The 27,291-nt window shown below is 38.3% G+C and overlaps 3 protein-coding genes and 1 long non-coding RNA gene across 5 annotated transcripts; 1 reads left to right on the top strand and 3 right to left on the bottom strand.

Annotated features, from left to right (window-relative positions):
- Window positions 1-303: 303 nt before the first annotated feature.
- Window positions 304-13,985, bottom strand: LOC120482803 (uncharacterized). The gene is made up of 3 exons (XR_005623494.2): window positions 13,788-13,985; window positions 3,153-3,209; window positions 304-2,816 (listed from the first exon to the last, which is right to left on the bottom strand). It is a non-coding gene; the product is annotated as an uncharacterized LOC120482803 (long non-coding RNA).
- Window positions 6,875-12,309, top strand: angptl4 (angiopoietin like 4). Of its 2 annotated transcripts, none has more exons than XM_039677441.2 (7): window positions 6,875-7,473; window positions 8,088-8,198; window positions 8,345-8,396; window positions 10,290-10,403; window positions 10,552-10,647; window positions 10,934-11,212; window positions 11,299-12,309. In XM_039677441.2, the coding sequence occupies exons 1-7, from the start codon at window positions 6,967-6,969 to the stop codon at window positions 11,481-11,483; spliced, it is 1,344 nt and encodes a 447-aa protein (XP_039533375.1). In that variant the 5' UTR covers window positions 6,875-6,966; the 3' UTR covers window positions 11,484-12,309. The 2 variants fall into 2 exon arrangements, with proteins under 2 accessions (XP_039533375.1, XP_039533374.1); XM_039677440.2 differs by having other exon boundaries at window positions 8,306-8,396.
- Window positions 13,986-15,114: 1,129 nt separating the features above from the next.
- cnn2 (calponin 2) lies at window positions 15,115-19,189 on the bottom strand. The gene is made up of 7 exons (XM_039677479.2): window positions 19,014-19,189; window positions 18,200-18,321; window positions 18,030-18,096; window positions 17,719-17,856; window positions 17,513-17,629; window positions 17,224-17,370; window positions 15,115-16,465 (listed from the first exon to the last, which is right to left on the bottom strand). Exons 1-7 carry the CDS (start codon window positions 19,071-19,073, stop codon window positions 16,190-16,192), a joined length of 927 nt encoding a protein of 308 aa, XP_039533413.1. The 5' UTR covers window positions 19,074-19,189; the 3' UTR covers window positions 15,115-16,189.
- Window positions 19,190-20,396: 1,207 nt separating this feature from the next.
- Window positions 20,397-26,673, bottom strand: crsp7 (cofactor required for Sp1 transcriptional activation, subunit 7). Its single transcript, XM_039676846.2, has 3 exons — window positions 26,333-26,673; window positions 24,317-24,391; window positions 20,397-23,766 (listed from the first exon to the last, which is right to left on the bottom strand). Exons 1-3 carry the CDS (start codon window positions 26,402-26,404, stop codon window positions 22,138-22,140), a joined length of 1,776 nt encoding a protein of 591 aa, XP_039532780.1. The 5' UTR covers window positions 26,405-26,673; the 3' UTR covers window positions 20,397-22,137.
- Between the last annotated feature and the right edge of the window lie 618 nt (window positions 26,674-27,291).

Below are 27,291 nucleotides of genomic sequence, written 5' to 3'. Positions count from 1 at the left end.
TAAGTTTAGGTATGGTGTAGGGTAGGGGTTAGACCACTAGGGGGCGCCTTCTGCCCAAATATATCTGCGTCTCATTTCACGTTAAAGGGTGCCATGTGCGTTGGATATTTACGCTTTTTGAGAACGGGCTCGAGCACAAGAGACTTCCTTCAAAAACATTAAAAAAAACTTACCAACCCCAAACTTTTCACCAATAGTTGACATTAACATGTTACTTAAGCAAAATATTTATTTAATCTTAGAACAGTATTGTTTTTCTTAAGATGACAACACAATGTTTTTTACCAAGCTAAGCCAACAGAATTGAAACAAGGGAAGGTTCAAGGCCACTTCTGATGTTATGGTGACCATTCTAATGTTGAGAACTAAAAAACAAGCCAGATTAGACAATACATGGCCTTAAAAAAAGACATGCTTGTTTTATCTCTGGAAAACAAGTCTGTTATCTAGACTTTACTGTTATTGCTTTAGATCACTTACAGTTTATAACTTTAGGCACAACTCTGCTATGTGTGTTTTAAAAGGAATGAATGATAATGAAATAATAATTTGTGAGTTTAATAATAATAAATAATAAAGTGTTGCAGTAATTTAGTTATTTAACAGTGTCTGGACATGCATAATAAAATGTTTGCTGGCGCTCTGTTTTGATTTCAAGTACAGGTCATCGGCAGTAGGCACAAAAAAATGTTACATAAGACTGGAAACAAAAACCACATTATTTCAATAAATGAAAGCTTTATAGCATAAGTTCTGATGGGAAGACTCAATAAATCAAATAAATTAGATTGTTTAAAAGTGTACTGTGTCTATTATTCCACAACCGCTTGTCTGCAGGTTTGTCATTAGCAGTGGAGATTTTTCAGTGACTTTCTGCAGGTTACATTGTTACGCCAGTAGGTGACAACAATTTAATGAGTGTTTATGAGTGAATCATTCATTCAATGGATTTGTTCAAAACGCTGATTCATTTCGGAATCAAACAATATCACTGTGACGGCTTATGTGAGTGAGTCGTTGAATCAACTGATTTACATGCTTCATTCAGGAAAGAAACTCTACTGTGCATTGCTTAAAGGCCTGATGGTTGATTCTGCTTTGGATTTGTTTGGAACAATTATGATTGGCAGAGCAAAATTTGAAAGTACACAGTGTATAAAAAGAAAATATAGATATATAAACATAGCATCTAAATTTATTGAACGCAAGTTAACAAAAAGATGCTCGGCTAAATCTTATAGTTATCTGAAAGAGGGGCCAATGTGTGAGGATATAGGCTAACGTAGGCTACATTTTCTGTATATCCCATGTCATTATTCTCTTAGAAACAGTTCCCACAGAGTTAAATATCTTTCTTCTTCTGGGAATATGTATAGACATGTGGCATATCATCTTTGAAGATCATGGAAAAATGCACTGCATGCACGCTCCCCGTTCTCAGTTTGTTTTATTGTCTAGGACTCCTTAGGGAATGAAAGGTTAACAATTTCCTAATGTTATTTATATTTAAAATCACAGGGGGTTGCCTATAGCAGATGTTCTGAAAGTTAAATAGGTCCCAACTAGAAAAGTGTTTTATAACATGTTGGAATCCGATCAAACTTAACTGTCAGAAATGTTACATAACGGGATGCAACCTGATTCTAGAAATGACAGGGCATCCGGAGGTGAATTTGCAAGAAAAATTATATTGTTAATTATATTGATAGTTAAGGATACTCAATGCATATTCATTAATATAGCTAAAAGAATGAGTCTATTACACTTGGATTATTACATCTAAAAATTATTAAAAGTTAACACAATATACATTTCCCTTTATGCAGAAGTATTATGTGTTGCACAGTTAAAACTCCTTGAAAGTAACCCTTTAAGTGTCTCAGGAAATTACAAAGGATAAATGGTTTATTTTAAAAGAAAAGAGAAGTGAAGCCTGTCTGGGGCGAGTGAATGAACATCAACATGAATGATGTTATATATATATATTATTATTTTTTTTTTTAATTGCTTGAAAGTCCTGTGTTTAAACTTGTCTGGATCTTCAGTATGACTGAACATAGCTGCAGCTGGAAACTGATTAGACATTTATGCATCTGCAAAGTATGTACATCCTGTCCTTTCCCAGTCTCATGATTTACACACTTCAGCTATGCACCGTGCATATTTCAGTCTGAATGCTCATTAGACTCATAAGAATGCATTTTAAGTCAGTTTGTCTTTCATCTTTTCAGGATCTGAATGAATGCTCAACCAAATTAATGCCACCACTAAAAATACAGAAAATATCAGATGCCTGTAAAAGTTCAGAACGTAAATAAGCAAAAGCTGCTGCATTGTTATATCAGAGTGTCATATTTAAATAACCTGGTGGTGACAAGCTGCTGTCCTCTGCTGATTATTCAGTGTTTAACTGTTGCTTGAGATAAAGTTACTTAGGGTGGTTGGGGGTTTGGGGGATAAGTAAATAAAAAGGAAACAACACAATTATTCTATAAAGACGATCATGTGTCCAGAAAGCACATCAGAGATTCACAGCAGGCCATTTTCACCCTGTATGTGCTCTAGTTGGGGAAATGTGTTGTGTTATTTCCAGTGTTTGAATAACAGACCTTGAGGTGGTGATGAAGGCCATGCGCTGATCTGTGGGATTTGGGCTGAAGGGAGATAACCTCTATATATGACCACAAGGAGGCAGAAGAACTTTCTCTGGACAGTCCCAAAATCCACTTCTTTCAAGCACGTACGTGGTTGAATGCATGCCCAGATGTGGTTTAGTGTACACTCAGAACAAACTGTTCTGGAGTTGTTGAGTTCTGCTGTGAGCAAAGAAGTTTCAGCAATCAGTTATCTTTCAGTTTGTCTTTTCCTTGTTTCTTTATCTTTCATTTCGTTATTATTAAGCATGCAGCATGTAGAAATCAATGTGTGATAACAAATCAAATTGGCCCTTGTTCCGGAAAAGTCTGAAAGATGTCTCAAAGGATTGCCTTCCACATTAACAGGTGTAGTTACACATCAGACATGGTTTTTACACGGTCCTTAAGATCACAATCACAGAAATACTATAATCCCTACATGCAGGAAAACCATACTATGACAGTACTCTTATGACTGAAGTCATGCTCAGGATATTTAAAGTCACATTTAATCACCTCAGCATGGTTCCAGTACACTGACTTCCGCCTTCACTTTCTATTCATCAAGGAATCCTGAAAAAAAGAAAGAAAAAAAGAATTAAGCAACACAACTGTTTTCAACTGATAACAAAATGTTTTTTGAGAAAACCAGCAAATTAGAATGATTTCTAAAGGATCATGTGACACTGAAGACCGGTGTAATCATGCTGAAGCTTCATGCCATCACAGGAATAAATGACTTTTTAATAATAAAACAGAAAACAGTTATTTTAAACAATTTAATAATATTTCACAATACTTTTTTTCTAAATAAACACAGCTCTGAAGAGCAGACGTGGTCAGGTCATATGCAAGTGTTCATCTCACTCTGGATATGAAATCTGAACAATATACAGAGGAATACAAAATTGAAAAACAGGTAGTGTTAAAACCGAGTCATACTTGTGGTATATGGACGGGTGGCAACTGTTACTATGCAATCACCCAAAATACGACCATATCTTCTCGTTAAAGCTAGAACAAGACAGTATTTAGATCTCTTACTGTGTTGTCAATACATTGCAACATCACATATGGCAATTCAGAATCTTTCTGACTGAATGAAAATGAAGGCAAATATATTTTAACAGGAGATATCCAAAAAAAGAGAATGAATGCAATAGAGTCCCATGTTAATCATGTGACAGCTAACAAGGGCATGGTTTATGTGTTGTCTAAGCGTGACCGCTGTAATGCTTTTGTTAACAACTGGTTACCAAAACATAATTCTATTAACAAAATTTCTTCAAGATTTCTTAAGTTTGTTTAAACTGGTTTATTTCGACAATGATGCTGTTATAATTCCCTTGGACATCCATCGCTTATTCACCTAGCACCTCTTTCACAAATCTTGATGTTCTAGTGTGATGCAGATGTTACACATTTAGAATGTAGGTAAAAGGTTGTCATGCCGGGAGCATATTAGAGTCAAAAATGCAGCTGTTCCTTTGGTTCATGTGATTCGGGCAGATGACTAACTGCTGTCATCAGTGTTTCTGGGAAACTTGTAGAGAGGGCAGATACTGAATATCCCTGTCATTCATATGCTAATCATTGACTTCAGGGCTACTCAGCATCTGAAAAGACTTTGGCTAGGAGAGATGAATACGCACTGTGCTTTGCAGATGATGCGTACATTAAAATCCCATTCCGAATGTTCTGACCCGTCATTATGAAGAGCGGTTACAGGGTGTTAAAACAATGACATGTTATGTGATTCAATTAGAGTGATCCACCAAAAGGCGTGCATGGTAATAAACAACTCAATAAATGTTTGTTTTATTGCTTGCTTCACGTCATTGGCATTAAGAAGCAAACACACCCTGAGAGCTGGTTTACAAGCACTGGAACTAGTAGTAAATTCTCTGAAGCACTCTTCAGGCTTGAAATTGAAGTGAAATCTTTACCTAGATGCATCACACTATAGATTACTCAGGCATTTAAAGGCATTTCACTTGCATGGTTTGGATGACGTTTTCTGCATTTGAGTAATGACCAAATCATACACTGCCTTTCAAAAGTTTGGGCAGTGTTGGGTAAGTTACTCTAAAAAAGTAATTAATTACTTACTAATTACCTCATCAACAATGTAATTAGATTACTGTACTAATTACTCTCTATAAAAAGTATTTAATTATTTTAATTACTAATTACTTTCAAAATCCCATATCAATCTCAACCATCTGAATAATACAAGGATAGACATGAATCTGTTTTAATTCTTTCAAATAAATACTATAAAATTGCATGAATTATCCTTAAACTGACCAAGGTGGAGAAGGTTACATTATAAAAACATACTTTTTAACATCAGACAATACATTTTGATGTTAAACCCTCTATTGTTTTATGTCTGATCTCATGACATTTCACACTTTTTCAATAGATATTTTACAATAATTCATCCGAATTTGTACGAGTGCGATCGTACGATTTAGACACCTCATAAAATGCATACGAATCGCTGTGAGATCGGATTGATCCATACACAGTATTTACCTAAATTACATCAGAAGTAACTGTAATTAAATTACAGATAAATGAAGAGTAATCCCTTACTTTACATTTTTAAGGGAAAAGTAATTAAATTACAATAACTAATTACTTAGTAATTAGTTACACCAACACTGAGTTTGGGTCAGTACGTTTGTAAAAAGTTTAAAGAAGTCTCTAATCATTTGATAAACTAAAAAACAGTAATACTGTGGATATTATTACAATATAAAAAGACAGTTGTATATATTTTACAATGTAATTTGTTCCTGTGATGGCATCTTTACTCCAGGCTTTAGTCACATGATGCTTCACACAGTAAAAAAAATATTGTTGGTTTAACTTAAAAAATTAAGTAACCTGGTTGTCTTATAATTTTAAGTAGATTGAACTGTAAAAAGTGAATTATTAAAATCATCAGAAACTCAAAATAATAAGTTATCTCAACTAAATAAATTATTTAAGTTGATTTGACAATAGAAAAAAATGTTGTGATAAACATTGAAAATATTTTTTTAGAGTGAATATATTATTTATTATTTTCTACTATTTGAAATATATTTTTATAACAAGTTACAATTATTTACTGTCACTTTTGATCAAAAGAATTAAAAGTATTACTTTATTTTAAAAAAATCTGCCCCTAAACTTTTGAGCAAAAGTGGCATTCATTTAAAACCTATTTATATTAGATATATAATTCCAGTCATGACCGATTTCATTTTCATCAACAATCAAGTTCTGGCTTCTGCTCCACTTACCACTTCCTCATGTCAGCAAAGTACACTGCAAAACAAGCAAATCTCTCTCTGAAAACCTGAAAAGCTTTCGAATATTACAGGGTAAACTCTAACACTTGTACTTTGATATCACCTAACTGGAATACACACCTAATCATTTTGTATCACAAGACAAATCAACAACAACAACAACAACAACAACAACAACAACTAAATAGGAGTGTTGCTTTCCATGGGTGAGGCAAATTCTAAGGCATCACCTGAAGAGGTATGTAGTCATTCAGAAAGCTCTAATGAATGCTGGCTTTTTGTGAGCATGAACTTTCCCCTAATTCTCACAGTGGTCTGTGCTCACAGTGGAACAGACCACAGCGCTCCTCTGCGGCACGTTCACCTCGTCGCTCCACACAATGCCTCTGCCCCAATAATGACTTCACACTGGGAAAACCCTGATTTCCTTTCAGACCAAAGAAACAAAATATTTTCTCTCTAAACTAGTTTTCTATATTTTTATCAATATCCACCAATTGAACATTAACAGTGGGTGGGAAGTACCAAACTGAAATCAATACTGGTTTGTACGATTGTACTTTACACCTCAATTGTCGCAGTATAGGATTGTTTGTGTGAAACAATGTCCAAATACAAGAAAAACTTAAATTAAACATAATATAATCAATGAAACCGCTGATCAAAAGTCAAACTGATTAGGTACACATACAAACATATGAATCACATAAATTGCTCAATACACTCAATTTTAAAAATCTTAAAACATAATGAGAATTTCGATAGGCTTTCTGGTTGCAACCGTGTCCATTCTTACATCATGGTCCACATTAGAAGCAAATACTGTTTGGGGGAGGAGGCTGAAACCTGAGCAGACACACACTCCCTCCAGATTGCCAGCCAATCACACCATGCTAGACAGCTCAGAAGGGTATAAAAACAAGTTAGCCCTTCAACAGCATGAGCTTGTGCTCTTCAGAATACTGCGACAGCAAACCGGTCTTACTACAAGTTAGAATAACCAGACAACCAAAGACAAAACAAGCAAGATGAAGGTACCACTGGCAAATCTGCTATGCATCACAGTCTTGGCAAGCTCTGGGTCAAGCTTCCCGATGGAGAGGAGAGGAGCTGCTGCTGGAAAAGAGAAGAGAGTTCAGTATGCAGCATGGGATGATGTTAATGTGCTTGCACATGGGTTGCTGCAGCTAGGTCAGGGTCTTAAAGAACATGTGGACAAGACCAAAGGCCAGGTGAGAGACATCACCATTAAGATGAAGGTGTTCAACGTCACCGTATCCGAGCTTGGCAAGCTGACTCAGCGGCTTCAAGAAGACAGCATGGCGCTGAAAGCAAAAGCCCAGAGTTTGGAAGAAAGTGAGAGGCTGGTCCTAAACGTGTCCACGGACCTGCGGGAGAAGACTAAAGAACTGCTCAAAGACAGGCAGAAGGACCACGAGAGAATGAATAAGCTGGAAGAAAAAGTAGATGGCTTGATGCAAGGAGAGGGTTTGGAAGTTCCCAACGGCAACTACAGTGATGCCCGGGTCATTCAGGTATGTGCAAAAACCTTATTTTCAAGGCTAAAAGAAAGTGAAGCATTTTGTCTTTGTTTTAGCCATAGGCTAACCACATCTCTGCCTGACATGCATTGTAGTGATTGTTTTGATGTGTATTTGCATGCATTTTATTTTAATTAACGAAACAAGAATAAAATTGATTCGTTAAAAAGTGATTTGAAAAGCCTGCATCTCCAATAGACTACTGACCCGAACACAAACGCATAACAGATAAGTTTGTGGGCGTGAACACGCACCGTGATGGACTCAAAAAAGCCGTGCTGTACGTGCAAGGTAGCAGTTTTTCATGTCCGCACAAAGAAAAGTGTCAGAGGCACTGACCTCCTGGAAATTTTACGTTCCCCCTTTGATTCTTGTTTCAGCAATAAACAAGCTGTTTAGATTTTCATTGTCTGCGCGAACTTCATAACGCGAGTTATATAACGATGCAGAAGAAAAGCTGTATCGTTTGAAAAGATTAAACAGGACCGGTTAAACAGGATTTTTTTTTCAACACTGTAACTATCGTTTCGGTCTGCTGAGGTTTAAAAAAGCCCCCGTTTTGAGTTTGATTAAAGACTGATCTAATCTCAAACCATTTCTGATTTCAGTGGATGCTGGAGGCGCAAAATAAACGCATTGATGACCTAGTCGAGCGCATCAAGCAACAGCAAGAAAAAATGGATAAACAAAATGTTCGAATTCGAACTCTCCAAAACCAGGTAAAAAATACTATGATGCAAAATATAAGTAGGCTACAAAATATTGTGGTTATTCATATTAAATCTAAGACTACAAACTTATTCAAAATTCATTTGATGTGCACTAGATTCAAATGAAAAACGAACAATCTTCTCTCAAACTGAAGGAGGATGAAGTTCATCTGAACGCGAGCTCTGAACAGCGAGATTCCCCTGTTGGTAAGTTTAAACAACATAATTGTGTTTTAAAAACTGTTTCAGTCAACACAAAAATTACATGAATTTATAAATTAATCAGAGCGCTCTAAATATCAAATTCTCCCATTCACTTCTGTGGACCATCTCTGTCTTAAACAGTCTGATAACACAGTATATTATAATTGCATCTGAAGTAAAACATACAAGAGATGTTTTGCCCTTGTCAAAGGCATGCTAGGACTTGTTTTGCACATACAGTTATGTTATAAACTGCATAATGTTGATTGAACATGTCCAGTTTGGGGAATGAACTTGAAAACATTTTGGAAAATGACTCATGGAAATGAGGCAACATCTCAAACATTTACCGTGAAAAAAAAAAAAATATATATATATATATATATATATATATAATTATTCTGTAGGTGTGTTAGGGTAGAAAATGGTACATTTATATGAAACTCTGGTTCAGAGCAATGGCTGCCTCTAAGTAGGTGAAAGGTGAACCTAGCAGAAACACATGGTTCAGTACAGTCATTCAAACCAACACAATATGGCCTTTAATGGCGAGCTCTGACATCAGTGGGATCCAAAGAATGCTGTAAAAGAAACCGTTTCCCTGGACTTCTTCCAATTGTGTGCAAGTTCATCAGTCTCAGACTGTGTTAACTCAGGGTCACAAGCACGCAGAGATTTGTTACAAATCTGGCCAAGACCAAAGGGAGGTTGTTGTTTTTTTTTCAGATATAGTATATCCTGTACCTTTACAGATTAGATTTCCTGGCTTTAATCCAGTGAAAACCATATTGTGCATATTTTTGGACAGTGAACTTTGTACAGACTTTCCCTGTTGGGTAGAGCACTCCAAAAACACGTAATTTCTCTCAGAAAACATGTAAACTTTACCCTAGATCTGTCAGAGCCAGACTACAACCCCTCAAACCCCCCTGCCTCCACACAGACAACCCCTTTTAATCTCACGAATGAGAAGTGTGCCAGACTAAAGACCACTTCACTTAATGCCATATGCTTTGAGCCCTAGATACACACAAATAAATATATTATATATATGCATATGTATAAATAGTATACACCCACTGTGTTTTAGAAAACTATGTATATATATATGACTCCAAAAATGTTTTATATTTTATTGTATACATGTATATAGTCAGTTAAAGTACTGCATCCAATTTTATGAGAATAGACAGCACCAAACATTTTTCTTATTATTTTTCGGGCATCTGACTCATCTCGCATATAGCGCCTTGAGGGCTTTGCAATTGCTCCTCAAATAGCAGCAGCAGCAGCCTCGGCATTCCCCGATCACTCGCTGTCCATGCATTGTGATGTCAGAAGAGGGGTGCTGTGCACGTGAAGGAGGCATGAAGGGCTGGACTAAAGGGGGGCAGGGAAGAAAGAATGCTAGTAGAGGTCTGAGGCAATTGAGGGAAGTCTGCTTGGGAACTGGGGGAAAGGTCATGTTTACACCCTCAATTATTCAAGCCAGGTCCAAAATTGTCATGTAAAACTGCCTTTGTTTGGCAGATGTTTGTAAAGTGAGCTACATAGCGCACCCTTTAAGCTTTAGTGTCTAAGAAATATATGCCAATGCGTATAGCACTGAACGTTCCTTTGTACCAATACGACAATAACAACAAGTCTATTTGGACTATTGCCCTGGAGTTCAAAACAAAATCCATGTTGGCTTCTGTGTGCTTGGGTTGACTTGTTCAAGGTTCTGTGTTTGAGATAAGGCTTTAGTTCACCATTAAACAATGTGATAAACACTTATCCTGTATGTGTGAGCAATGTCTATTGTGTGCCAACTTTAAAATCCCTGTATGGAGACAGGCTTGGATATAGGTCATTTGTAGACACGTGAATATATTTTTGGTGTTTTTTGTCTTTCAGCTATGGCTTCTGACTGTCATGAGCTGTTCCTGAGGGGTGAGACCTCTAGCGGGCTGTACACCATCCAACCAACTGACTCCCCGCCTTTTGAGGTCTTCTGCGAAATGACACCCGGTAGGTGGTACTTTTATTTGATCTAAAGCTTCTTTGTTGGTAAAACACGTCGCATATTGCCCCAACCACCCCAGCCCCCACAACCACCACCAAAATATCACGCAGGAGAACAGCTTTTAAACCTTTTGTTTTGTGCTTGAATCCACAGAAGGAGGATGGACGGTCATCCAGAGACGCCAGGATGGATCTGTAGACTTCGATCAACTGTGGCAGGCATATCAAGCTGGCTTTGGGAGCCTCAATGGTAAGAATCCAATGTGAACCAACTCTGTTTTTCATGTGAGCAACAGGCTCAGAGCAAACAGCCACATCTGTCAGTAGACCTTGATCAAGCCAAAGTGATTACCTACTAATAATGGATGTAGAGTGGCAGATTAAGGATAGAGGATCAGATCAACCCGGCTGGAGAGGAAACATCGTTAAATCCTGTATCCCTAATGCCTTTAGATTATTTAACTGCAGGGTGACTAAATCTCCTGGCCTATTCCTGGACCAGTCTTTTAAATATCCTTCTTGAATGTCGCTTTCAGGTGAGTTCTGGCTTGGCCTGGAGAAGATTCATTCTGTGTCCAAAAGTGGCAACTACATCCTCAAAGTTCAGTTTTCTGATTGGCGGGATGAGATTCAGAGCATCAACTACCCTTTCCATCTGAACGGTGAGGAGAGCAACTATTCCTTGCGCATTCTGGAGAGGCATGCTGGGAACCTGGAGAGCTCTCTGTCCACCGAAACCTCCGGAGTGCCCTTCTCCACCCGCGACAAAGACAACGACCAGAAAAATGACCTCAACTGTGCCAAACAGCTATCAGGTAACATCACGATGACGTTGGCCATAAATTAAATCTTTCTATGGGTGATGTTGTCATTTTAATAGATTTCCTTTTTGGCTTTCCAGGTGGTTGGTGGTTTAGCAACTGTGGTCGCTCAAACCTAAACGGCAGGTATTTTGTTACTCCTGCGCCAAAGCAAAGGCACCAGAGAAAACAAGGAGTGTTCTGGAAAACCTGGCGTGGCCGCTACTACCCTCTGAAAACCACCACCATGATGATTGCGCCCGTCGAGATCGAGAACAAGTCATAGAGGATGTCCGCTGTCTGAATCAATCACGCACGAGACCTTAACCAATGACGTGGGAGGAGAAACCACCATTCGTAACCTGCCAAAATAACATACTGGTGCTGAAAAGGTCTAAAGCACTCTTAGGAGTGTCTTGTTATAACAGACGATGTCTGAATCATGCATGTGGTGGACACTCAAATCCCAATCCGTGCAAAAATAGGCTCTTTTATTTAATCAGACTGGAAAGAATTAAATGTGCCTGGAACTCTGCAAGCAGCAGCATGTGTTATATGGTGCAGGCCACTGTAAGGATCTGCTACATGTTTAGACAAATCTGGCAGGGTGACGTCACAAGACCTGATGGTTAGGCACCATTGCAAGTGCTTCCCCTAACTAAAAGGCTTGGGGAAGAAATTAAATAACCTTACCACTAAAATACGGACCAAATAAGCTACTTAAGCTTGAGCCAGTACCTTTAAGATCGCTTATTGTAAAGGCACTATTTATCTTAAGGCATTATCCACAGACAAAGACATGCATTAGTAGATCTGCAGAACATTGAAAGATTTGTTGCACATCAACTTATTTCCAGTATCCAAACGTGGAAGTTATTTCCTGGTACACACGCTGTCTTTCAAAAGCTTAAATGATCTGAGGCTACTTGTGTATTTTCCTGTTTTGAAATCAAATGAGGAGTTCCTGTGGAGATTTATTTTCTCAGTCACATTGACTGCTTTTAAATGTCTCGAGCTGTCACTTTTCTGTAAATATTTTTTTTTTTCATAGCATTACAGCTGTATTCTTGCCAATTTCTAAACGGGCATGCTCTGATTTCCATAATATTTAAGTGTTGTACAAAAAATCATGATGTATTTCTTTATCTTTTTGCTTATAATTTATGTTACTTTTGTTACTGTTTTTATGAAAAAAATGTTTGGTCTTGAAGAGACCAATAAAAATAGATTTTATTTAAAAAACAAACAAACTCTGTGTCACTGAAGTTCTTGCGCTACACACAAACACCCTGTCAATGCAAAGTGAATGGGCTGGTTGAGATCAGTTCAGTATGAAGTGCTAAGCAGATGTACGCAGCTCTTATCAGACCTGAGGGTTGCGTTTATCTACACGGCAGGTGATGCTGGAATGTCCTGACGGTGCTCGAGCTTACACAGAGCCCTAGAGAAAAGAAACAGGGCAACAAATTTGAGCAGATGGCTGCAAATATGCCTGTAAGACATCCATACAGCTGAAATGCTGTGATTTCTTTTAAACCAAAATTAAACTTTTATCATAGGAAAAAAAATACTATGTCCTTGAATGTTCCTACAGGAGTGTTGCCATATGGTTAAACACACGTGAACCTTACTTAGCGGAAATCAGCTTATTCTTCTGACTTGCCTATAAGTAACTAAGTTGTGTTGGCTTCCGAGTGTCACACTCAATGTTTCACACCTGAAAGAAGTCGTCACTAATGTGCTTTCAGTTACTTACTTCTAGATGAGTTTAGTGTATTTAACACTCAAGTGCTTTTCGGTTTAAGAAAAGAACAACTGTCTTATCACCTTTTTAGCTGTGATACATAGAAACATTGTAATGTGCTACATTTGAAATTCTGGTTTACAATAAATAAGATGCTGTTGACTTTCACAGGTTTAAAGGCAACAAGATTGTGCACTTCATATTGACAAAAGCTTATGAATTACCACGGGTCAAGTGGAAATGACGAGTGTCATAGAAAGGACACTGTACAGTATACATGGAGTGATTAAGAGCATTACAGAACCAACAGAAAATGAGGCCATTGCACAAACATAAAGACATGTTTCGTCATAGTACAGCCATTATGATTTTTAAAAGCGCCATTCAACAGTCATCCTGCCCTGTACCATGAATGTATCTACTTTGTTTAGAGCCACTGAAGCAGAACCATACCAAAGAACAAATATTATTCCGATATAACATTTGATGGTCATTAATCATAATAGTAGTTTAGTTGTTTCAGAATTTTATTTTAGCCTATGTTATCTATTTTGTATTTCACGCAAATATTTTTTGCAACCCCCAACTTGAAGGCGAAAACTAATACATTGCAAATACATTTATTAATTTTTAACTAATAAGAAAAGTAGTTGTTTTAAATGGTTAAAGCTCATTTTTATGTGAGACATATTTTTGCTGTTAAAAAAATGGAACGACGTGAGGAGATTATTTAAGGAGAAAAATGGCCCTTTAAGGAGAAAAAGAGGCCCTTTAAGGAGAAAAATGCACAGATTACCTGTGTAATTAATATAATGTTTGCACAATGCTGTCTGTGTGACAGGTTACCTGCTTCAACAGGAGACATGAAGGTAAATCAGTCTGAAGCGTGAGGGAGGTGAGCGGCGTGTCAACATGGAATGTAGCATTTCATTAACAAGAAGAGAGCCTTGACAAGCTCACAGCAGGGCTGTTTGAGAAGAGGCGAAGGACTTACAAGCACAAATCTGCTATGTGTCGACAAAGTGAGGCTATAAAAAAATCTCAACCTCAGGCAGCAAAAACTGGCGAGAACCGGAGAAACTGGTGAGACCTTGTTAAGCAGCGCCACCTGGTGCACAAGCGACAAATACGTAATTTTCATTCAAGACTCGCAGTAAAAATATATTTATTTAATGTATTGGTAAAACTAAAACGTTCCATTAGTTAACATCGGTTTAATGCATTAATTAACAATTACCAGATTACATAAAAGAGGGTCAACTTGAAAATGTGAACTGAATAAAATTTTAACCTCCAGTTTGGCAGTCAGCCCTTTCCACGGGTTAAGTACATCCTTACCTTTTGTTAAATAAAGAATTTAAAAAAATATTACCCTTTGTTAAAAAATTAGTTATGACCTCACGTTGTAGGCCAAAACGTGCATTTTAGCACGTCCGTTTTCCTTATGGGTTTTTTTGAATGGGTTTTTGCTAAATCTCCTGAAAAAGGTCTGTGGTTAACAAAGCCTCTAAATATTTTCACGTTTTGATCTATGACATAAAACACACCAGTTATAACCTGCTTGTGTTTTTTTTTGTGTGTGTGTGTTTTTTACTGTAATTGTGTCTGCTTGTGGTTTTTTAAACTTTAGATAGACTTAAAATGTATACATTTTGGATTAACTTGCAAAGATTATCTTGATAGACAAAACGTGTAAGGGTCACAACTTTTTGTTGAACACAGATCTTATTTTTTGCGATTTTCCAAAAGTCTGTGGGGAAAATGCATAGCTTTTCGATCAGGGATCGAAACTTCCGAGTTGTACTACAAAGTGACGTCATAACGTCGGCACTCTTTTCACTCAGTGCCCGATGATGGCAGTATTAGGTAATTTAACAATTTTTGAAGGCGAGTCTCCTCTTCCTCGAACCCCAGATTTATTATGTACCATTAAGGATATTAGTGGGCCCTGCTCCTGTCTGAGGATCTAGTACATCAGCTTCATTATCTGACTCAACACTGCTTGCTTGATCATTTTTCCGATCGGACCTAATGGATCCCGGATTTCCATTGGGAAGTAAGCAAGTGTTTTCAAATGTTTTCTTCCTCTAGGACTGAAAATTAAATACTAGCTTTGTTATATACATCAGAGAGCAAATGTCTATAAAATTAAGTGAATCTTGACAACAGTATCTCTTGTTCATCATCTTTTATTATAAACCCAACACTTACTGCATTCATCTAACCATGATACTCCACGAGAAAGCTGGGGGAAAAAGCAGACCTAAAATTTTCCAATGTCTAGTACAAAAGGTTAAAGCCTTTTGGAATGAGAACAAATACTGTGGAATGAAAATAATGAATCCAGTTCCTAATTTGGAATGTTCAAGGCTCACAATATTATACTTCAATTTCCATTTACAATACTATAATCCAAAGAAAACAAGACATGCTCCAGTTGTTCTGGCTCTACAAAAAGTAAAATATTTGATGTAAAATGAGACACTAATACAAAGATTAACTATTTAAAAAAACAATACAGATTGTATGTGAGACAGTAACATATATCATATTATCTCCTCACATCAACTGAGGAAGTAGAATCTTTAGAATGTCAAAAGCAGACACTGACTCAAATGCTACTGAAATAAGATAACCTCTTTCTTTTTGTGCATGTCAAAAATGTGCTCTAAGTGTCTCTAAAAACACAATAATAAAAATTACTGGGAAAGTAAGGTCTTAAATTAACTAAATGGACAACATGACTCCAGTAAAGGTTCACCACATCAAAACCCTAAGCAGTTTAACTTGCATCTTTCAACTGTAACAGCAAAAATTATCCTTCACATGCTCAACTGACAAGAAGAGTGATTTTTAAACCCAGAGCATGTTATATTCTATATTCAATAAATGAAACACTCGCGTAACGCTCTCTCGTCCATACTTAATATCAAATTTCTTCAAAAGAAAGCACATTTGGGATTATGTAAATGTAACTTTACAATAACCCCGTCACACTTGCATTTTAAGATCAACGTTTTTATATAAAATTACACAAAAAATAACACGCATAACACTTAACAAATTTTGTTGGGCTCTCGTTTCAAATGAACCAAACATACCGTTTATAAAAATAATATTGATAAAGTTTAAAAGTAAGTGATATGTTTCATATGGGTCACTTTCATGTTTTCGGTCTTTTGTTTTACAAGGAAGTAAACACTTCCCTTTAGCTTCTTATTCAGACTCATAGCCTGTGATTGGTCAATTCAGTAATCTTGACCGTCATCCTGATAACCCTGGTAGCCCTCGTCTTGGTAATCTGTGTAGCCAACAGCATCAGCTCCTTCTCCTGTTGCATCGGGTGCAGTTTTGGGGCAGTATTTGGCATCGTAGATTTGACGGCCAAGCCCAAAATTTTGCCCGCTCTGGTTGGCGCCTTGAGTGTAGCCCATTTGTAGAGACATTGTGGAGTTGTCGCATTTGTCTGTGCCAATTTTCTGGTCGTAGATGGCACGGCGGGTCCCTGGAGCCGTCATACCAGACTAGAAGGAAGAGATCAGATGCAGAACCATTTTATTATATCTTTATTTTCAGTCTTCATTATAACTTTAGTTTAAAGTGACCCTATTATGCCACCCTCTCTGACTCATCTCTGGTGAAGCGTGCACTGTGACGCACTACGTAAAAAGACATACGAGTTGCAAACTGGGTAGGCTACTTCCAAAGACCTGGGGCTGATTGCATAAACTGCTTTGACTAGTCTTAAAAGTTAGTGCTAACATCAGTTACATAAAATCAGTTACATAAAAAGGTAGATCAGTCTAATTTGAATCAGAAAAGTAAGACTGTTTACCTCTTGACTAATTTCAAGTTGGCCAATTTAGTTCTTTAGTCTTAACATAGTGGCTATGTTTATGCAACCAGCACTACACAGCCAAAAACATTTATTTTTTTATCAGATGTAAGACCTTATCTTAATGTAATGCCTAGCAGAAGAAAAAAATAAAAATGTAAGATTCTAATTTCAGATTTTTAATGTCCCACAAGAAGCCATTTTAGGAGGCATTAACTGTATTTGTTGTGCACTTAAAAACTTTGCAGACCGTTTACGAATCACAAACAGCTACTTAACTAATTATAAATACTAATTATAAGTATTTTTATGTTTTTGTCATTTTTATAACTTTCATTTATATTTAAGAGTTATTTCAAGTAGCGAAAAACTTACACAAAAACAATACTGATCAGAATGAGATAGTAATAAGAGAAAATGAGCAATATCATGGGGGGTGGTACTCACTTGGCTAGCACCCTTGTTAGTGCCCATCTGAAGACTGATGGTTGAATGGTCCATTGGTGGTAGAATATGTGACTTGGGATCATACAGGTGTCTTCTGGTACCGTAGGCATTCATTCCAGCTTGACTTGCACATTTATTTGTTCCCATCTATTAAGAGACAGCACACAAGCTACAGTATATAACAAGCTTTCCAGATCAAGCCATATGAGTTTTGGACTACAGATTGTGAATAAATTCTATTCAGATAATTGAAGAGAATGACGGAAACTTGTACAAAATTCATCCATACCTGTAGTCCTATGACACATTGCCCAGCTTTCATTTTCTCTTCATCGAAAGCCCTCTCCTGCCTCTCTGCATATTTCACTCCAATGTCTACATTTGAGTGGATGCCCTTGGTTTTAGCCTGTAAACAGTAAGAATATGTAATTACAGACTGAAATCAAATCAGTCAGGCTATTGTCCTGTGAAATTATATCATTCAATAGGGCCTACCATGCCAGCAAGAGCCAGAAGTGTGGTCTGAACCTGTGTCATATTTCCATTCTCAAACAGATCATTGGCCTCAAAAATATCGTGAGGTTTGAGTCCATAGGTGGTGATCGCTTTAATGAAGTTGGTCAAGTTCTCTAGCTGCAACAAAATAAAATAGCTGAATGTGAACAGACGAAACATAACCCTCATGCTGGAGGTTCATTTCTACTACAAAAGATAATCTTACAGACGAACACAGACGAAATTTAAGTGAACACATTAGACAACCATGTTTAGAGGACATTTTAGAGGAGCGTAAAACGTCAGCTCACCTGATGCCAGTTTTGGGACGATTGGTTAATCTTCTTCACAGACCCTGGCTGAAGTTTGTTAACAAGCCTTAAAGGAAAGATCAAGACAGTTATGCAAAGTTATATTGTAAAATAGCCTTTGAAAAGACTTAATTGGGAGTTACATAAATCATACACAAGTTAAAACTTACTCGCAGAGTATTACACCATTTTTCAACCCTTTCTGGAAGTCATCTCCGATTGACCGCCCAGTGATGCCCTCAATCCAAACTCGTAATTCTTCTTCTTTTTGGGGATCATATTTCTGTGCAATCTAGTGGAAAGATTAATGTGACATCAGCCATTAATCATTCTATAATCAGGCTATATGTGCTCGTTATTTAAATAAGATCTACATGATCACTCAATGCCCTACATTGCATCAATAAACATGTAGGTGAGCCAGTTAATCGCAGGCATGTCTTAATATGTAATAGGCTACCTAAATATAGGAAATTAAAGAACTTTCTATCACCATAAATCTGGCGGTCAGGGTAATGTCAGGGCTGCTAACCGATACTGTGTGTGCTACAAACACAACACCTTTGAGGAATGTGAATAACCAGCGGCAGTTTTTTTTTTCAGTCAGGCCAGATCACAATGACATATTTGAGGACTGAGGCAACGCCCCAAGAGCTTCTTGAGAACTTTCTTTGCCGTTTCCGTGACTTCTTTTGCGTTTTACTCAACTTACTTTCGCTTTACAGCTAGTTGCCAGTAAATAGTACAACGTTAATTAAATATGCATTACATTTGATATGCAGCACAATTGATATAACCTTGTATCGTTACACGTGTTACATGTTAACACAACAAGAAGTTTCTGAAACATTTGTTGATAGCCTACACTTGAATTCATCAGAATGAGAACGATTTCCGTTACATATATAAGATACAATATGCCAAACAAAATATGTATGCGTTTTAACGAAGGTTTTGAAATAGTTTATAAATTATTCCACGTACCTTGCTCTTCACTTCCGCTGAAAACCCGTATGCTGGGCCTCTGTTGAACTGCGAAGACATTGTCAGCAACAAGAGCAGAATACTTTTCAAAACAGATTGTCGAGAACTGAAAGAAAGAGTTCGGTAAAGTTTGGTACTTTTGTCGTCTTTTCCTATATTAGCCTATGTTATGTCCAGAACTTCCCCTTGTTTACCTCGCGACCAATCAGAACACACGCTTAATGCGAGTCACGCCCCTTTCCCCCTTTCTTGGCCGTGATTGATATCAAAAACTCCATATATGGCACTAAAGTACAAAATTCCTTTATAATGGGAGTCTCCCTGTGTCCATCCTGGTATTCCAGACTCGCGGTAGAAGAGGATTGATTCACCTCTGGGAATACGGCAGGCTACTGAATGATGTCACTAACATTCATGAAATATCTCTGTAATGCTGAGGAAGCAAGGCAAGATAGGATGTCATGCTGACAAATCATACATAATAGATGTAATCTGTCACATGATTTTGAACAGGTACTGACGCAAGAAAACATTAAGGCCTGGTTTCACAGACAAGGATTGGATTAAGCCAGGATTAGGCCGTAAAAAGGACATTTCAGTAGCTTTTTTTAAACATCCCTTAGAAAAAATATTATGGTGTGCATCTTGAGACAAAATAATGGCAGTGACATATTTTAAGATATGCCATTGCAAGTTGCTTTCATTTGCAACAGCTCAAAAATGTATTTTAGTCTGGGACTATATTAAGCCTTGTCTGTGAAACCGGCCATAAATGCAGTAATTTCTGCTGAGTAAAAATAATGAAATATGAAGGCACAATTTTCTAAAACTATAAAGAGACATAGATAGTGACCATGATAAATGTGACTTTACAGTGTAAGACAGCTTATTAAAAGGATGGTTCATACAAAATTGAAAATTCCATCATTTACTTAATGTCGTTCCTGTTCTCGGGTCACTAAAGGCCTCTATAACGGTAACTATACCGATAATTATTTTGGTGTCCACACCAAGGACTGATAATGTATACCGCTTTAAATGCTCTTTAAAGTTGGGGGGTTTTCTGTTGAGTCCAACAGAAGAAAGAAAATCATACAGGTTTGGAACAGCATGTGGGTGTTAATAAAAGGTGATCTATCCCTTTAAGACAAGGTTGATTACGTGTATATACTGCAACCACTTTTGGTTAGCCATGATAACTTCAGTTAAAGGGGGTTTCCATGACACACCAAGCCAGCAAACAGACTACAGCAATTTGATTCATTAAGAGCTAAATAATTTCCTAAAAAGTTACAGAAAAAAATTAAATGATAGATTTGCTCTCATGAACATGTCAATCATAGATTTGCGACAGATAACCTTGATGGAAGAAAGGGTACCAACCATGATGCAAAGAGTTTTGATTATTTTATTTTTTCGAACAAACGAGTGATGTTAAACACTGAACAAATATACTGATCAAAAATGATCAAAGAAGTCTCTCCTCTAGTTTTAAATTGCAAATTATATTTGCAATACCCTAACCAAGTATTGAGCTCTTAGATGGCCTTTGCTTCAGAAACAATGTATATCCCTGGAATATCTGACATGGTTTGAAGAAAACATATGCTGTACTTTTTGAAACCAAGTGAAGATAGCGGAAGCCTTTCCAAACTTTTTACATCAAAGGCACATTGGTAGGACGAAGGTAGCAGAGCACACAGTGTTTGCAAGTCGGCAGCAAATAGGTTTCACCCCTTCACAAGATGTTTTTTTTTTTTTTTTTCAAAACAATGGCAAGGCATTTAAAAAAAATAATAATAAAGAAAATTACGATCAATATTATGTCAAACTGAAAACACTGAATGAATTATAGGACCACAACCTATTCATCTAGGTCTATAGATTCCTGTGAACAGTAACACAAACGATTGGGTCTTTCATTCCAAATGCTTCATTTCCTCCCAAAATAATTACATTCACACTAAAAAAATGAAGACTTAGAAAGGTTTTACATGGATAGCAAGAACTATGTACAGACAAGCAGGATAACGCGCATATTTATTGACACATTTATAGCACAATGCGTCCATTTGAGAAAAAAAGACCATATGGCAGATGCCTAGAGGTGTTTCCTTCTGTACCACCTAAACAAAAGTCTAAATGCCATACATTCACTAAGGCTCTTGAAATAAAGTCATTGTTGAATGGTTTCAGTAAGGCAAACAATATCTAAAGGAATGGTAACAAGTATATTTCCAGCATATTAACATTTTCCTGCTTTTCTGTCCTCACAGTATGAAGATGAAAAGTAGCACCCTCGGTGGCCATTCACTGCGTTTTCTTCTAGCACATGAATACTTCTCTCTTTTTCGACATATTTATCCATATTTTTGTCTTTTTACAATTATCTAGGCAAACAGATTTCTTTAAAATAATGTTAACACATCTAAAAAATAGATTGCTTTTCTCTCATATGAAAATCACATATTTTAGATAAATCGAGAAAGAAATGTGAAGCGAGAAATGTTCAGCTCAGAATGGAATGTCTGGATCTACTGCGATCTGCACATGTACGTGAGAGCCGCTGTGGGGGAAAATGTGTTTATATATGCCTCGTGTACATCACAAATAAGGGGACAAGTGTGTGATGCGAACAGAAAAAGCCTCAGACATATCTGCACATCTTAGTGGATAACCTTCTAGAAAAAAAAAAAAAGAAAAAAAAAAGGAAACCATGGTCAAATAAATAGATGCATACATAAGAAACTTTTATAATTTATTCTTTGTCACATAAAGCTTTTTGTAACTGCCAAAAAATGTTCTCGACTTGCTTTCAAACATATCTGTACTGCTCAATGCTTGCTCGGACCCTCTTATTCACACACTGTGCAAGAACTGGCCCAGTTAAATCCCTGCGAGCCATTATATACAACCCTTGTTTGCAAATTCTTGTTGGTAGCAGCACATTACAAACAGGACATCTTTTCATCTCCTTCTTATGGAAAACCGAACTCGGAACAACTGCTGTTGTTTTGTTCGTTTCACCTGTCAGATGAACCTCGCACAGAGCGACAAGGCGAGTTGGTTCGATCCCCTTTGACTCACAGTGGGAACATTGAAAGCTTTTCCAAACCCTGTTCTCTCAGTCTAGGCAAACATATGGCAAGATGTTCAATTTGCTCTCATCGCCATGAGGATCCAATGATATGCACTCTGTCCAATCGAACCAGGCTCCCTCGGTGTCATGGCAACCGTTCACCCCAGGCCAGTGCTCTTTGTGTATTCTGAGAAGGTCCTCATTTGTTACGTCCCGAGTCACCCCAGGTAGTTCTTTCGGGGAGCTGCTCTGTACTAAAACGTGCATTTTTCGAGGCTCTTTGACATCGTGTTCCTCTCTTTTCAAATATTCAGTCATGAAAAAGTGCGCCCCATGGGTCTGTGCTCCAGAGGATGTGAGAACATTGCTCTGAAGATTAAGGTACGATTGAATGATTTCGTTTCTGGACAGCTCTTTCCAGTTCGTCTGCTGAAAGGGGTTGGGAACCGACGTAGGAGTCTTTTGCTGCGGCACCTCAGTCCTCACCGAGGGAGTTTCAATCGGCGGTGCTTGGCACTCTTCCTCATGGTGGGATTCCTTCGGAGTGAGGGGCTTAATCTGTCCGGTCACAGGGTCGAACGTCAACCTGCGCTCTTTTAACCGCACGGGTTTGGTCCGGTCCTCCGAGGACTGCCCCTGAAGATTTACTGTGTAGTCTCTGGGTCTGTATTTCTTCCTCTTTTTGCTCTCCAAGTTGGAGGTCGCCCCCTCCCGCTCACCCTTGGTCTCAGCGCCCTCTAAGATGTGTGCCGTGAGTGGGGAGCTGGAGAGCGGCTCCAGTTTTGCAGTGCTGTGCGGAGACTGGGAGACTCTATCCGACAATCTGTGCAAGTGCATGGAGCCTTCCAGTCCCACAGATGATGGACCGTCCCCGATGCACACCTGGGCCGGGGACGTTAAAGGCTGCAGTGTGGGCAAAGGAGAGGGCACTTGGGCAGAATTCTGAGACGGGCTCGAGAGAGTCCCTTTTGGTGCATATGTTGAAGACCTCTTTGCCATCGCCTCGTGTGTTATGCTGCGTGGACTCGGGGAGTACCGAGGGCTTTTGGGTTGATTCTGCCCGCCTCCGTCCATTCTCGCATGCTGCTGTAACACTGATGTTTTGAGGAGGGAGGAAGTGCTAGGTAGTTTGGTAAGCCCCGGAGAGCTTGGATGAGGCTTCACAGCATTGACAGGGATTTTGTTGTGCCTGTCATTCTCTAGGTGTTCCGGGCGGATCCTGTCAGACGCTGCGTCATCCTCTTTCTCCGGAAGTGGCTCGGGACTTCCCCTAATTCCATTTGATGGAGGGGAAGGGGAATATATTGGCTCGTAAAGGGACGTTTTTGTCATTTTGGCCGGCAGATGCGGACTATCCCTTGGCTCCCCCCGCCGCTTTCGGCTGCTGGATTTCTCCGCCTTTGGGGAGTACGTGTTATGGATGTCATTCCTGGTTTTAAGCTCAGGAGCAACCTTGCTTGGAGGGGGGACCACTGGAGGGGCGTCTGTCCGGCAGGGGTGAGCACCTCCGTTGGCAGAGCCCGGGACGTTTGGCACTCCTCTCGCCGGAGTGTCACTTTGGCCAGGCTCGATCAGCTTCTGCCAGTTCCGCAGGAGTTTCTTGGCACGTTTGGCAAGGTCCTCATCTTTTGTTTTCTTTCTCACATCATTAATCAGCTTTCCCAAGCGGGTTTCCTGCATTGAAAATGACACAGATTAAAATCTCAAAATTGCACAATACAATCATATCACATAGCTTTCACAAATGTATTTTTCTGTTGAACATAAAATACACAATGACTTTATTTCAAACTGCACGGAAACATAACCAAGAGTAATGACATAAGATATTAGCCGGGTGTTAAGTCAGGCGTCACACATCACTGTTTCCTGGTACAAATGAATTAGATCAACAGCAGACAAACAGTGCTAAAATACACTTATGGTGCTGTATTACTAAGACTTAAAATTAATTAAATTATGACCCTCAACTTTTATCTTCCAGACAGTAATTTATCTTTTCTAAATCATTCAAATATTGCTGTCTGGGACACAGTGAGTTTTTAAAAAACTTAGCTTAAAGGTGTGCTATATAAACGCAGAGTGCTCATAAATGGGTTTTAAGATAGTATTAATCCGAGTAGAGACTTGGACCCAGAAACAGTATTCGATATGCCATGACTTGTCTTAAGCAGATTCATACCAAAAAATACATTATTGATGATGAGAATTATTAAGTACCAACCTCAAGTGCTTCTTTGGTGATAGGGTATTTCTCCAAATTGGTGATAACATCAAGAACTGCAACCATGTTACAGATCTGTCCGGGAAGAGGGACAATTTAACATGAAACCTTAATGACAGCCTGAAATATCTCAAATAACGTGTAGAGAAGAATTTTAGAATCATGTTCTAATGATAGGTAGTGTTCAAAATGAATATTGGAATACACTACACAACTTTTGTGACCCTGATTTGTGGTCTAGGAGTCAACACTAGTTCCTGAAAGTCAGAGTCAGTCTCCAGGTTTTGGCAAGTTAAAGAAAAAAAATTCACAGAAAATAGCGTAGTGCATGATGGGCATAGACTTTGATTTTTAACTTCAGAGTATGAATCTGTCCAGTTGGAGAATATCAAACATGTTTGATATTTTGAGCCAAATTTAGAACACGTTTTAATACACCATGTGTCTTCTAGAAGTCTTCTAGAGGTCCATGTTTCTGCATGAGTTTGATACATTTGGAATGACTTGTAAGTCAGTGCGTGATCATCAGTCATTTAATGTAGGATGCCCAATTTTCTTCAGTAACGATTTACAAAGTCTGCAAGTGATACACCGTATCCCAGTCTTAAGCTATAAATAATAGAGCATGGAGCTGCGCAAAGTATAATATAAAGAAAACAATTAAATGACACATTGTACCTTTCACATGCAAAATATAACAAAAGTGATTTACTAGTTTACTATTATGATGTCTGAGACATCTCATCTCTCATTCAAAGCGAGGTTGAAAAGTATTTTAATCTGTGGAAGTAGAAGCTCAGCCTGTTCTTTGATCAAAGAGTGCTTCAATCAATAGACAACTGGTTTAACCTTCATTTAGTCCAGGGCAGCATACTGACCCCTCTTGACCCAAACCTACCAATTTAACCCCAGGAGACCAGTAACAATGCACTAAACGATGTATGGACATGTATAGCCATACAAAACCCAGACGTGTACATAAGTAGTCAAAGTGTGTATGAAATGAAGTTGGATTTAAGCATCTTTTAATCAAATTTTTTAGTCAAAGGGGTTAATCAAATCTTAACAGTGTTTACTTACCATAAAAGCTCCAGTGAAGACAGACAGAAACCTTAAAGTAGGGATTATTTATTACGACGGCAATTACACAGTTTATTTCCTTAAACCTCTACACTGTTTATTTCTATACTGCTCTTCATTAGTAATTTTATGACGAGGTGTTAGCTTAGCAAAACATTCAATGTGGCTGTCACATTTTCCAGTCAGCCAGCAGGCTAGCTCTAGATGGTCTGAATGCCTAACATTAGTTAGCACCACAACGTTGCCGTAACACCAACCAGCTGTGTGCTCAGGTTAGTATAAACATACACGCAGAAACATCTAGGTCTGTTTGAAGGCACCAAAACAGCTTTAATCTCTCTTGGTGATACAGAATCAATCAAGCTAACTCACTGCTCTCAGCATGAATTCACCAATTAAGTTAGCTCTTTGCTAATGCCACAGTGTCAGCTAGCCACGTACACCTAGCTCATTTTAGCCAAGATGTGCCAATTATAGGCAGGAAACAACAGACGATGTACACTGGGGTCATTTGAGATGATGTTTAGAGATACGGTAAGCGAGCAGCGAATTCTTTAACGTTAAATCTGCTCCAGAGCTCAATAGCAGATAGCTTGGCATGAAACCGCTAACGTTAACAGGTTTCACACAACATGTCATCTGTGACTGACCGAAACATACACCTTAAATCGAGATGGCAGCTTTTTTAAAAATCTCTCGCTGCATGTTTATGTTTGAAATCAGGGCAAACTGGTGCCTGTCCGACTGTTTTGTTCTGTTAGCGCAGCGCGCGGGGTAAATGTGCCTCCCGTCAGTTAACGTTAGCGGGCAGCTAATGGGAGCTCCACATCTGCGCTGCCACACTTTCAGGCGCTCGGCGGCTTCAGATAAGGCTCTAACTGTATCGTGTCGGGGAAAGTGAGCCCTGGTCGGCGGGAGAGTGAGCTGGTTACTCACATTGCTGTGGCTATCGATGGCCTTCAGCAGCCGGTCTCTCATCTGCTGCGGGGTTGCGGAGGCCGTTGTCATTGCCTGCTCGGTGCGAATCGGCCGACGGGGGAAAAATCCTCCGGATTCAAGGGCTTAATGGATTGCAGGAACTCACAGACCTCTCGTGAGGATTGAGAAGTTGCGGAACCACATGTTTCTGATGTGATTGTTGGCTTGAGAAATAGTGTATGTGTGTGTTCAGTTAGGAGATGAAGGTTCGACGGCTGTCGTGTCTCTCCGCCTCATTGCGTCGAGCGCTCTCGACGATCTCATGAACTCCACTGGATCAAAACCTCAGGCCCGCTGCATTATGGGAGAGCGCGACGCCGCGTGACGCCATCACGCAGGTTCAAATCAATCCAACCCACCAGACCACGAAACAGACAGACAAATGATGCAAAGCGGCTACTAAAATTTTTGTGCTTGTGTGTAAAAAGTAAAACATTGTTTGTCTGACTGAATTGATATAGATATAATAAAAAAAAACATTTTGTATAAACATTATTTTCTATTGAAATACATTTATGACTTACAAATAGTTGTACAAATTGAACAATATTACTACAATATGTATGGAGCACATTCAAATAGTTATAAGCGCAGTCCCAACTGCTCTATGATCCCAATGTTTTTGAAGACAGAGAGAAACATACGAATAAATATGCTTTTTTTTAAACATTTTTATTGAATTCAATAAACAAATATTAATGCAAAGGTACAAAGACTTAAGCTTCCACACAGAAAAATACAGTAAGGACAATGGAATTTAAGCTTGATAACATTTTGTTTTAAATAAGTAGCACACTTACAAAGCCCACGTTTCATATTCACTTTTTATTTTGTCTTCTATATTTCATAGAAAAGTAATAGGAACATATTTTCCTTTTGTTTTAAAGGGTCAGGTAAACCAAACCACAGAGCTGCAA

The sequence above is a fragment of the Pimephales promelas genome, chromosome 5 (assembly GCF_988280905.1).
Source record: "Pimephales promelas chromosome 5, fPimPro1.hap1.1, whole genome shotgun sequence".
Taxonomy (NCBI): domain Eukaryota; kingdom Metazoa; phylum Chordata; class Actinopteri; order Cypriniformes; family Leuciscidae; genus Pimephales; species Pimephales promelas.
Note: the sequence above shows the minus strand (reverse complement) of the source record. Positions and strands in the feature narration are given on the sequence as shown.